We start from the raw sequence: 12,578 nt of genomic DNA, 5'->3' as shown, positions 1-12,578 counted from the left end.
ACGTGTTTTTTCTTCTTTAGATCAATTAGGCAGAAGCTGCACAGTGAGAACTCGAACCAGCGACCGACAGACAGAAAGACAGACAGACCCAGACGAAACCAAGGAATGGTAGGCAAATGAAGTTTCGCCTTAAAAATAGTCGGTAAATGTAATCGTTCGTACGAGTTGCCGAGGTTCTCGGGTCGCTAACAAAAACACGTTTTCTTTTTCTTACGTCTTGTTTTACAACAATAACCGTTAAGCGGCGAAATATTAATGACATGAGTCGCTCAGCGAATCCCAATGGCCACACTCTGATGGGTTGCAATGCATATATTCGTCAGTTTCAGTCATTTTTGACATTCCATGAAGAAAGAAAGTAGTTGTCGTCTTGGTCTCTGCTTCAGCCTTTAAAGGGTGCTGTAGCTTTCTGGCTGTAACGTGAAGGAACAGGAGCTCAGACAAGGCTTAAAGAGATCTCGCTAAATTGCGACCTTTTCTACGGTAGGCACAGTCATATTAGGCATCATTCGTGGGGCTATTAGCAATGGTTTTATCGTTATAGCTGGTTGCTCTCTCCACTCATTGTAGAGCTTCTGGGGTTAGTGTGACATCTAGAATGGTGTTTGACGTCGTTTGGCTGTGTGAGTAGCGATGGTTGGTTGGCGTCATTTTGGTCAATAGACGAATTTTGATTCGATTTGGTGCAGTAGTCGGCATTACCATGATCCCTGAGACTGCGAGCTCTGCTTTCTGTTGTCTCCCCAGCAGTCTTGCTTGCTTCAGTCGGTGCTATGCAAAGCAAGAGAAACAGCTTCGGCGTAGCTCAAAGCAGATCTTCAGTGAAATTAGACGAACATGCATTCGACTTCTGTGTTTTTTTTTCTGCTTCTTGTTGTACGACGTCTGTGATCCCACCGTCACATCATATAAGCTGACTTCTTTTGCCATGCAATGGTGCTTCTGTTTTGTTTCGGAGCATTGAGAGAATGTGTGATTGATCTTCCTAATACGATAGTAAACACAGTGAATAATAGAGTAAGGTATAAGAAGCAGAATTTGTGTGTTCGCGGACTAGGCCGCAACCTCAAGAAAGACACTGTGACTGCGAACAGCTTAGGTTTATTCTTCATTCAGGGAAACCCGCAGAGCTGTGACAGCTACACGTGCTACGGGCAGTAGTTCTCCCAGAAGCCGGCGAGAGGCGCCACATCAACCTTAACTAGTACACAGTGGCGCAGCCAGAAATTTCGTTCGGGGCGGGGGCTCATGTTGCAGCTCGGCCTCCTCCTTAAGCGGAAGCTTTAGCTCGGGTTCTCCTATCTAAATACATGTAGAAGGAGAATTCGTTTTTGTTGGCTACCGCAGCACCAAATTTGATGAAGCTTGTTGCAATTAAAAAAAAGAAACTTAAATTCTAGGGCCTGTTTGTTTTGAATTTTGCATTTAGGTTGTCAATTCTTTACTAAATAGGTCAAAAATCGCCCATTTTCAGTAAGCGATACTATCAAGATTACATTGTAACTCAACAATCAAATATGATATCACAATTCTGCGAATTACATCTAATCGTACATCTAAAGCGCAAAACATTGATATGTTACACACGAATTTCAAGAAATTAGGTATTATGGAAATACGGCTTTTGCAGAACCCTTGCTCACAACGTAACCAATTCACTTAAGAAACCAATTGACACACCAAATTTGTGCGCTTTGACTGTTATAGTAGATGGCGTTTACAGAAGCGTGATATGTGGTATTGATGCACAGCTATTAATTTGTATAACGCCGTGGTTCCATTTCTTTCGAACTTCCGAATTTTTCAAAAACATTTAATCAAAATTGAGGCTCTAAATTGAAATTGCGCTTTCAACACCCACTAGAATTCATATTTCTCTCTCAAATGCAGCAAATTTAATTAAAAGCGATGCAGAGTTTATCTCAGAAAAGCGTTTCTGTGTTTTACACGTATTTGAATAGACCACGTCGGAGTTGGGCCTGAGCTAAAGCTTCCTAATAAAAATTTGTTGAGGGATCAAATACATCAATAATAACTGCATTGCCATTGCGAAAGATCCTGCAACCGAATTGTTGAACGTTACGCACTGTCAAAACAAGTAAGATATGTTTTTTTTTTCATAAAGGAATATACCCGTATGTGCCAAAAATTGTGGCCAAAATAACTTATATCAATGCTTCCATGTTTTTGTCTATTTAATAACTAAAGAAAATATCACACGAACTTTAGAACTATATCAGTTCGAAAACAGCTAAGCAGTGCATGCCGCTGATATGAAAAATGTAAAGCCCATGAAATGAACAAGTTGAGGACAAATATGTTAATGAAACTGTCATCGAAGAACCTTGTTTACAATTTTGTACACATGCAACGGCCAGCGAAAAATTTAAATGACGCCGTCATTTGTTCCAATATATTACCTGGAGCAGCTGTCACCATTCGTGTATCGTGAGTATCGCGAGGATGCGTTTCACCGAAATTATAGTCGCAACAGAGAGCACGTATAAAAAGCAGGCATTCTGCATAATATACGAAGGCGAGTCAAGTGAAAGTGAGCCAATGCGAATATATGACAAATGGGGTACTCTATTTAGAAGTAGTCTCCATGAGCATTTAAACATTTGCCCCATTGACTAACTGGTCGCGTGATTCCCGTCTCATAAAGCTCCTTGGGTTGCCGCTTCAAAAAGTCTCCAACTGACTCTTACACGTCATCATGCGGCACGAATCTGGTTCCCTTGACCTGTTTCTTCAGGTGCCTCAAAATGTGGAAGTCGCAAGGCGACAGGTCTGAGGTGTATGGCGGATGTTTCAGCGTTTCCCACTTAAACTTTACCAGTTTTGTATTAACCACATCAGAGACACGGGGAAGGGCATTGTCGAGGAACAAAATGACACCATTGGTCAATTTTCCACGTCCGTTGTTCTTCATTGCGACAAAATTGATATTGCGTTTCAAAATTTCAGAAACAATTGATAGTCTCTCAAGATTTAGCAAATTCTGTCAGTAATGACCGCTGACGATCGAAAAAAAAGTCAACATCACCTTTGCGGCGGAAATGACGGCCTTTGCCTTCTTTGAGGGTGGTGAATTCGAATGTTTCCACTGTAAGCTTTGCCGTCGTGGTGCAGGCTCGTAGAAGTGGCACCGTGGTTCGTCTCCGATCACAATTGCAGACAAGAAATCGCCACCCTCATTCTCATACTGGATTGGATGAGTCAAGGTAGCGCCGAACTTCTCCGTCTTCTGGCGGTGGTTCAAAATCTTGGGCATCCATTGCGCACACGAGAGCTGATAACCAAGATGTTCATAAATTATGGTGTGAATCGAACCGTGACTGATGTTCACACGCTCTGCCAGTTCGCCAATTCTTATCATCCGTTCTTGTCTCATCAGCTCATCAACCTTTAATATTGTTGGGGGTGATTACACAGTGGCTTTGGCCCGGTCTTGGATCGTCTTTGCAACTGTCGCGTCCTTCTTTGAACCGTTTGCTCCAACGCTTCACAGTGGCCAATGAAATGCAATGTTCAACGTACACGGCAGCCATTCGGCGACTAATTTCTTCTTAGGAAGCACCTTCAGCTGTTAAAAACTTCACCGCACCACGCTGCACAACTTCTGGGGCGTGCATTACGGGATGCAATCATGTTAAACCCAGTGTATGAGAGCATTAAAAAAAATTTATCCTCACAGCTGCGTGTCACTTTTGTAAATGAGAGATGCCTGTGTGGTACGCGCATGCCTCGCATATAATGAACCGAACCATTATTGCGCGGGGTGGGTAGGCTCACTTTTATTTGACTCGTCCTCGTACATTATGAATGTACATTATAAAACTCTGAGAGTCAGTAATTATTCGTGGTAAGCTTTCTTTCTTTTAAATATGTTTATAGTGATATTCATACCATTCTGTATACGAATTGCATACATTGACATGACTTGTAGGAAAGTGTCTGTGCTGCCTTTATTCTTTGTCCACAATATTTGGAATTGTTATTAACAGAAACTGTTAACCATGTTTGAAATCACTTTCACAGTTGTATTTGTGTCCCGGCCCTGCTACAGCCTTATATATAAGGCTAGCAGTATCAGTTAAATAAATAATTAAAATAAATGAAATAAATAAATAAATTCGAAGATACAATGGAATATACAAATGCGAAGATACAGCTTGATAAAGGGCAAAAAAGTGTCACTGGAAACAAAGTTCACTGCACGTATACACAAAACCTCGCAACAAGATATTTAAATATACGGATAAATCGCCAATAAACCTACGTATCTAAGAAAAAGTCACTAAATATGATGCGCCAAACAATGCAAATAAACATGTTTCTCAATCACAGATTCAGAGAATCCTAGATCGCGCCCCCATTCCATTCACTCCCCCCGATGTATCGCGTGCGACGGAATGCGGCGCGTTTCCTTCCCGCTTCTCTCCTTTGCGCACAGAAGACTGAGCCACCATTGTCAACAGTCGCACGTACAGCATGCGGCGCGCGTTCAGGGTGTTATCGCCCTTAGACTTTACACAGAATATGAGGGCGACGACAGGAATGCGCCTGGAGTGTCCATATAATTGCTATGGTAATAACATAATAAGAGTGTCAGGCAACTGAAGTGTCCCGTGGGCCATTACATTCGGCAAAAGAAGTAACAAAAGCAAACTTTCACCATGCGACAATTCGCTGCGCCGCAACACGCCTTTTTTTCCTTTTGTGTGGCGGGGGCACTGAAATAAAAAGACGCAATGAAATACATCTTGGGACAATCGAAAGCCTAATTTGGGCACCTAATGTGGCTACCGAACGAGAAATGAGGAGGAATGAACGTTTATTCTGAGAAACAGTGAGAAAGTGTACTTTCTTCGCCCTGTAGGTGGGCGGCTCTCTTAGTCGAGAAACCCGTTGGCTAATGCCGCAGCCCGGGCCCGGTCCACCAGGCTTCGCTGGTCTTCCAGGCTCTGTGCCTTTAACATTGCCTCCCACGTTTCTTCGATCGCTTGAAGTGGTTCTGGGGCATCAGCTTGACTGTTTTTCTCGCGGTGTGGGCACACCAACACCATGTGTTGGAGGGTGTCTGGTGCATCACAATATCGGCATAGGTATTATAATTTGCTGGGGTGTATCCGGTGCATGATAATTCCATGGACATATCGAAGAAAACGTGAGACGCTTTGTCTAGCGAAAACCTTACGCATACTGCTCGGTATCCTGCACCGGCAAGACAAGACTTTCCGGAGAGGTTGCGCTCCAGCGAACACGATGCAATCCGTCGAGTCCCCACAGTGATGGCGGCGAGCGACCGTTGTTTCTTTTTCTCGTCTGCTAGCCAGAAAGCGTCCGAAACTCTGCCAGACGAAATCCACTCGGCCAGAGAAAACCGAACACTCACCAAAGTACGCAACACGAGAACTCAGCACTCACAAAGGGGCAAACAACACTCACCAAAGGGGCAACACGAGAAAAACGCATGGGCTCTGGTTGGCTCTGGCAGCCCGTGGGTAGGGTAGGGAGAACAAAAAAAAATTGAGGATGCTCAATGTGTCCTCGCGAATAAAGGTCAACGTATAAAAAATTAATAAGAACATAGTTACCCCTGCTGGCTTTATTATCTTCACATGGATGCTCTGGCGTAGGTAAAAATAATGCTGATAATTTTAGTGTGACATGACGGCGCAAATGAACCACCGAAAAACTTCGTCTCATGGGACCTCGCTGCGTGCTTTGGCAACTTGTCTGATAGTGCGTTGATTTGGCTTGTCTCGTTGTATGTTCCGATGTACGACCTTAGAAAAGTCAATTACCTTTGGCGTCAAACGTTTATAACAACAATAAACCCCCAAAGTTCCGCAATTGAAAATCTAAAGCCCCACTTTGGAAATGCCAATGCACCTTTCATACTAAAATTTGAGAACTTTATACCCATAAAGTTTGGGAATTGACATCCAATGCGCTCCGAAGGTTCTCCGGACTTCGCGAGATGCAGCTGCGACCCAGTTCGCCATCGCGTTAAAAAGACATTTTAGACTAGATCCAGAATGATGTTCAGCGCCAGGGATTGCTTTGGTCAGCGATGCATGGACAGCACGAAAAAATTTCCGGGGGGGGGGGGTGGCTGATGCCCTATAACCCCCCCCCTGGCTACGCCCCTGCTAGTACAGGGAGCTGTTAGAACTCTTCTTAAGACTAGCCGTGCCACACAAGCAGCTGAGGGTCTCGTCCAGAGCGGCTTCCCCCGAATAAGCTTTCCTCTGGTTTGCTCGCTACGATTTTCATCCTGCACGTTTCCTCGCTTTCTAACATGCGATGGCTTCTTCTCAGGCACGCAGACAAGCGCAAGCTCTCCATCGCCGCTGCTCTTTTAACCATGCCTCGCATCGTGTTGCTGGACGAGCCGTACGCGGGCATCGACATCGCAACGAAAAAGCTCATCGCTCACGTCCTCAAGAGGGTCACGTCGATTGGGAGGCTCTCAGTCGTGCTTGCCACTACCAGGTAGAGCAACGACGGCAGCGCCGGTCATACGTTTTCTGCGTGAATTGCGAGTTTTCGAATTTGAGATCCTGGTAGTTCCGCATTCTTGTTCGCCCAACAAGGTTCAGTTGTATTTGACCTCCTTGTTTAGAGAAATTTTGTAGCTTTTGCAGCTGTCGATTTTAAGCAACAATTTCGAATGACACATTATTCTTCGTTTTGTAAAAGTAGTGTTTTAATTGGAGTGAACTTGCGTTTGAAAAGAACGGCGAAATTATACTCATTGATGCTTGATGGGTGAACCAACACCACCAAATATGTTGCACCAACATATATGTTCAGAGGCAGCTTTCAGGGACACTATCTAATAAGCGCTTCTAGCAGGTGCTGCTGGAAGCTCCCCAGTTTTCAATGGCACGAGTTCATTTTCCGGTGATAAAATATCTTGAAGGCGCAAATTGTACAAAGACCGTAGAAATATAAAGCACATTCAAAGAGTCGTACCGCACTTCACATATGCAGCGCAGTTTTACCATCAGAGCTTCAAATTGTGCTTCCACAACGTGTAAAGTTTAAACAGCGGGATCGTATGAAAGCTACCCAAATGATACCTTGTTTTTTTCAGGACAAAAAGGGCCCGTTAATAAAAAAGAACAAGGTGAAAGCCTCAAAATCGGCCGTAGACGGCAGTAGTATAGAAACAGAGATTTCATTTCAGCCTGTCATTCTGTGTTCACATGAAGAAAAAGCCGTTCCAAAATGATGTTATCTACAACGAAGTCACGTCTTTAACCGTGGTATCTTGATAATACCCATCGTATCACACCGCGATCGGTGTGCGTCGAGCCCGAGGGGTCTAAGCGGTCGTGGAGCCAGTTCACGCGTAATCACTATATACGGCCCGAGTTCAAAACACGAAATTGTGTTGTGGCATTTTTCAGAGCATCGCTAAATATCCAGTCGCTTCTTTTTTTTCTTATTGCTGGAGCGCAGCACCCGAAATATTCGCTGCAGTTTGATCCATTTCAATTCTAGAAAGAGAGCCAGTGAACTTCTCATGTTTGAATCTTCCTGGTCACGAAACTTATTCTTAAGGCTTTGGATGCGTGTCGAAAACGGCATGAAGCAACATTGCGTGAGAAACCTTCAGCCAATATATTTAGCTCATGCGCCTATGTTTGTAACTCTAGTCATAAACTCCTTCTAAGCAGCTGTAAACTCCAGAAATACCTACATTATGCTCGGGTGTTGGCACGCCGGTGTTCGTGTAGCATAATTATTGAAATTTGCATGACTTAATGCCCGCTGAAAGCCCTCCTCTTAATGCTAAGTGTATTTGCGAAAAGTCTCCATCTATGTCTCCATCCAAAAGTCTCCATCTATGTCTCCATCCAAAAAGTCTCCATCTATATATGAGGGTCATGAAAAACCTAATATGTAAGGAAAAACAGAACCATGCCGGCCTATTCGTGTGGGTGAAGTGAAATTGTGAAACGGCGCAATCCCAGCGTCGGTTTCAATGTACTTTCGACATACGCATCAAGAACGACTGCACCTTTGTGTTCTTACGCCATTTCTCTTTTAAACGAAGGTTTCTTTGCCTCTTCCTCCGACCTTTGTGCTGCTGCTGCTGCTGTCTTGCACGCTGCGTGGGGCAGTGGTTCAGAGCGTGTATCTACATGGTAGGAGCATGGCAGAGAAGAAAGTCGACGTGACAAACTAGTTTGCACCTTTTCATCGCGTTGCACTCGCACATTCCCCTCTGGAGCACTAGCCTCTTGACAGCTGTAATTAGTCATGACCTCCCTCAGATGCATTGCAGAAACTGCAACGCTTACCTTTATACTAACGTGCAAGGTCAAAGGCGACTTAGGTAGATACATATAAGGGAGAAGAGGAGGCAGGGAATAGGCAGAACCGACACATTCGCAAGACAAGTGAATAAGAGCCTTGCCATTTTCGCATTTCCCATACAGGGGAAAACGGCGGGAGAAGAAAAAGACGTGAGAAGACAAGGAAACAGCCGTTGCGGGCAGGCTGAAAGTACTGTACGCTTCCGCTATTTCTGAAAAATAAGCACCATGCGGACAACTGATGCAAGCGGACAACTGACGCAGAGCGTGCAGACGCAAAGCTGCATTAAAACACCGCAGGGTCTAGGCGACACTGCGGAAACAGTCGCACGTCAAAATAACACTTCTGTGCCCGCCGTGGCAACTTGACGGTTATTGCATTGCTCAAGGTCATGGATTCAGTCCCGACCACAGCAGCTGAATTTCAACGGGAGCGAAATACAAAACCCCTATTGCACTGAGGTTTGGGTGCACGTTCAAGAGCACCAGGATGTCAAAATTAATCCACAGTCTGCCCCTATAACGTGCCTTATAATCCGATCGTGGTTTTGGAACGTACAGCCCCATCATTTACGTTTACAGCCTAAATTATTCAAAACAAAGCGCACTGAGTATATTACAAAGTTTTTTCTTTTTCTTTTTCGCCGAGGAGTATGATATCCATTTCTAATTTCAAATGAAAGCACAGTAAAAGAAAGACATCGAACCTGTGCGACCCTGTAGAATCACAACGCAATTTCTAGCGAAGATATGTAGTTCGAGCAGACGCAAAAATAATTTACAGTTACATGCTATCAAATCACGTACATGAAAACATTGACCTTTTATGACTTGTCCGTTTCAAACACTGCCAGCATTTAACGCATTTTAACACTTGGTAAATACTTTTTATAAAGGCAGTAATTCACTCACCCACATTTTGGAGTGCGAGAACGTTGGTCTTAATGTGCCCCCAAATTTCAGTAGATGTGATCTGCTAATTTATAGTTCCCTCAGTGCAGGATGGTAAATTCTGTTCCCTAAAATGCAGCTATAACGCCCTATATAGTTTGAATTCGTAATTTACTGCTAATGCCATAAAGTGTCGAGACACTTTCAATTTCGTTCAAAGCCTGCCACTCGTTTTAATAAATATGACGAAAATGCGTTTTCCTTAGTGCGCCGAAGGTACCGGGAAAGCCTGCTACGAACCTCGTGTAACACATAAAAAAGAATAAACTCAGGCGGGTTCACTATTTAGTGCAACGCTCCGAATCAAGGCAGGAATGTCACTGCATATATCAGTTAACCTGACCCTGACTTCCACCAAACTTATTGTTAGTGTAACGCAGAGTTATCTCGGGACATTGGCAAACATAGCTGATAATAACCGATTGATTCTTTCAAATACTTGCGTAAGAATTTTTGTTTTCAATGGCCGTGTTAATTACTTACGTATTTCGCTTCGCACGTAATTTGCCGTAGCTTTTCGCCCATTCTCGCTAAATTTTATGTGGTTGGCGTTTGTAGTTCTGTCGGGGAAAATGGCCAAGATCTACATGCTCGCAGAATGCTCAGAACAGTCCCAAGCCCTTCCATATGTAATCTATTGCAAAGGCCGCAATTAATCCCACCCACTTTGAAATTTACCTGCATACCACAAAGTATCTGGCCGTTGTTTTCATAAATAATGTTTACCGCGCTAAGCTCACTAAGCAAGCGTACGTCTCACAAAGCACGAAAACGCCGAAAAAACGATGGTTGAAGAAATAATGAAGCGGTGAACTGGGCTAGCTGGTACAATGTAAAACCGATAAAAACTCAAAAGAAAGAAACGAGAGAACGTATGAAGAAGACGATGGTACTAGCTGAACTCGTCACCGTCTTCAGCTGGTGTGCCATGTGTTCCCGCTGTTATTTATCCGGCTCACAAAATATTGTTACGCGAACAAAGGATTAAAACTGGAGACTATCTACAAAGTATATTTACAAAGGGTAATCTAGCAATGACCAGAGTCGCGAGGAAACTGGAGAGCATAGAAGGTATACACTTTGCAATATACGCCGATGATATAACCATATGGAGCGCCAACGGTAACGTAGGCCAAACGGAGACCAGACTGCAAGAGAGCATACATGCCGTGGAAAGCACGCTAGGCGAGATGGGACTCAACTGTTCGGTGGCAAAGTCGGAGCTTTTGGTCCTAAAACATTGACGCAGGGGTCGAAGACCCAGGGGCTACGTCCCCGTGGAGGAACCCAAGATTATGTTACGCTGTTACGACGGATCTGCGATCAGGCAGGTGGAAAATATTAAAGTGTTAGGCTTCCACATAGCAGCGGGAGGTACCAACCTGAATGCCATTCAGCACATTTCCAACAAGACGGACCAAGTCATCAGATTACTAAGGAGAATCAGCAACAGACACAGAGGCCTGGGTGAGGACAGCGCTCTAAGGCTAGTGCACGCCTTCGCTCTATGTCACTTCACCTACGTGGCAGGTCTATTTAAATGGTCGCAGGCCAAGCTGAACAAGCTAAACACTCTGATCAGAAAGTTAGTGAAGGCTACCCTAGGTATACCCATCAGCACCTCGAACGTGAAGCTCATGAACTTAGGCGTGCACAATACGATAGAAGAGATGGCGGAAGCGCAACAGATGGCGCAGCAGGAAAGACTGACGAAAACGCGAGCGGGCAGGCTTATACTCAAAGCGATAGGGACAGACCCAAATATATCAATGAACCCGAAGGAATCCGAGGTAGAATTGAGCGCGAAACTTAGAGACGCGATCAGAACCACCCCCCTCCCAAGAAATATGCACCCGGAACACAATGTTAGCAGGAGAAAAGCGAGAGCGAAAGCTTTGTTGAAAGAAATTGAACAGCTAGGACAACAGGCGGCCCTTGTAGACGCTGCCTGGGTCAAAGGCAAAGAGGCCTACACCGCCGTGGTGGTCGACAGCCGGGGCGAGGTACGGGACGCCATCACCATCTTCACTAAGGATTCCACGGTGGCGGAGCAAGCCGCGATTGCTCTAGCCATCAGGAACCGTAAATGGTCTTTCATCTATAGCGATTCCAAAGCAGCAATTAAAAGCTTTGACAAAGGCTATGTAGCTGGGACTGCGGCTAAAATTATCGACAAGGTCGAAACTATCAAAACTGAAATCCGATGGTTTCCTGCACATATGGGACAAGTGGACGAGACTCGGCCCAACCTCAACGAGGTGACGAACGACCTGGCACGAGGACTTGCTTGCCGTGCCGGTCAGAACCGAACCGACGCCCACAACCATTCCGGGGAACATAAAGATCAGTTACTAACTTACAGCGACATCACTAAATATTACTACTTGGGGCGTAGGCAATTCCCTCTGCCACACGTAAAATTGAACAGGGCTCAGGCAGTGACGCTACGTTTACTGCAAACCGGGACGTACCCCACTCCGTATTTCATAAATAAAATTCACCCAGAAAGAGAAAGTAGTAAAGAATGTAACGTGTGTGATGGCATCATTGACATAAGACACATGCTGGCGGGCTGTCCCGCGACTCTCGCCGACCCCGAAGAAAAATGGCTTTACTGGCACAAGTTGATAACAAGCTCTTCATATCAAGATCAGCTACGGGCTGTCCAGAGGGTCCACGATGACGCCATAAGGCTCGGCCTGGCGGTGCCGACGTGGATGCGGCCCGCCTCGGTCTGAAAAGACCGGGCTTCAGGACACTAATAAAGATTTGTGAATGAATGAACTGCAGCGCTGGCCAGTTCAGGCGACAGCTCGAGAGCCAGAGAGCGTTCGTCGTCTTCGTCGGAGCGCCCGCGGGCATCGGCCACAAGAAACACGCAATAATAATAATAATAATAATAATAATAATAATAATAATAATAATAATAATAATAATAATAATAATAATAATATAACCTTTATTTCATGAAAATATTACAAATTCAAATCCGGTCAGCCCAAGCCATGAAGGCTTGTCGGGCTGTACCCGGCAGTCAGCAACACGTACTCAAAAAAATAAAGCAAGGTTATCAAGCTATTGACACGTGCACTTGCCTATCTTTATCGGGTGACCACGTTTCGCCGCCTAACAAATGTTATTGCACAGCGCGGGACGCGCCTGCATGTATCGGAAGTTTCTGGAATGTTATCAATGCTTTTATCCGCTGTCTGTTGTTGCCGAACCTTGTGTTATCTGATTTCATCGCGTGACGCGAATGGTGTAGAACTTTGTGGAAGACACGCGGGTCCCAGC

General features: G+C 44.8%; 1 protein-coding gene across 9 annotated transcripts in view; it reads left to right on the top strand.

Annotated features, from left to right (window-relative positions):
• LOC135908829 (phospholipid-transporting ATPase ABCA3-like) overlaps nucleotides 1–12,578 on the top strand; it is a 324,046-nt gene that overhangs the window by 274,672 nt on the left and 36,796 nt on the right. For 6 of the 9 annotated variants that reach the window (XM_065440659.1, XM_065440663.1, XM_070532568.1 and 3 more), the window contains one exon: nucleotides 6,328–6,501. The exons of the other annotated variants lie outside the window; for them this stretch is intronic. In XM_065440659.1, the coding sequence (XP_065296731.1) occupies nucleotides 6,328–6,501 (174 nt within the window). The remainder of the gene's footprint in view (nucleotides 1–6,327; nucleotides 6,502–12,578) is intronic. 9 annotated transcript variants of the gene reach the window in all.

Source organism: Dermacentor albipictus, chromosome 1, assembly GCF_038994185.2.
Source record: "Dermacentor albipictus isolate Rhodes 1998 colony chromosome 1, USDA_Dalb.pri_finalv2, whole genome shotgun sequence".
Classification (NCBI taxonomy): domain Eukaryota; kingdom Metazoa; phylum Arthropoda; class Arachnida; order Ixodida; family Ixodidae; genus Dermacentor; species Dermacentor albipictus.
This window is presented reverse-complemented; position numbering and strand designations above follow the sequence as displayed.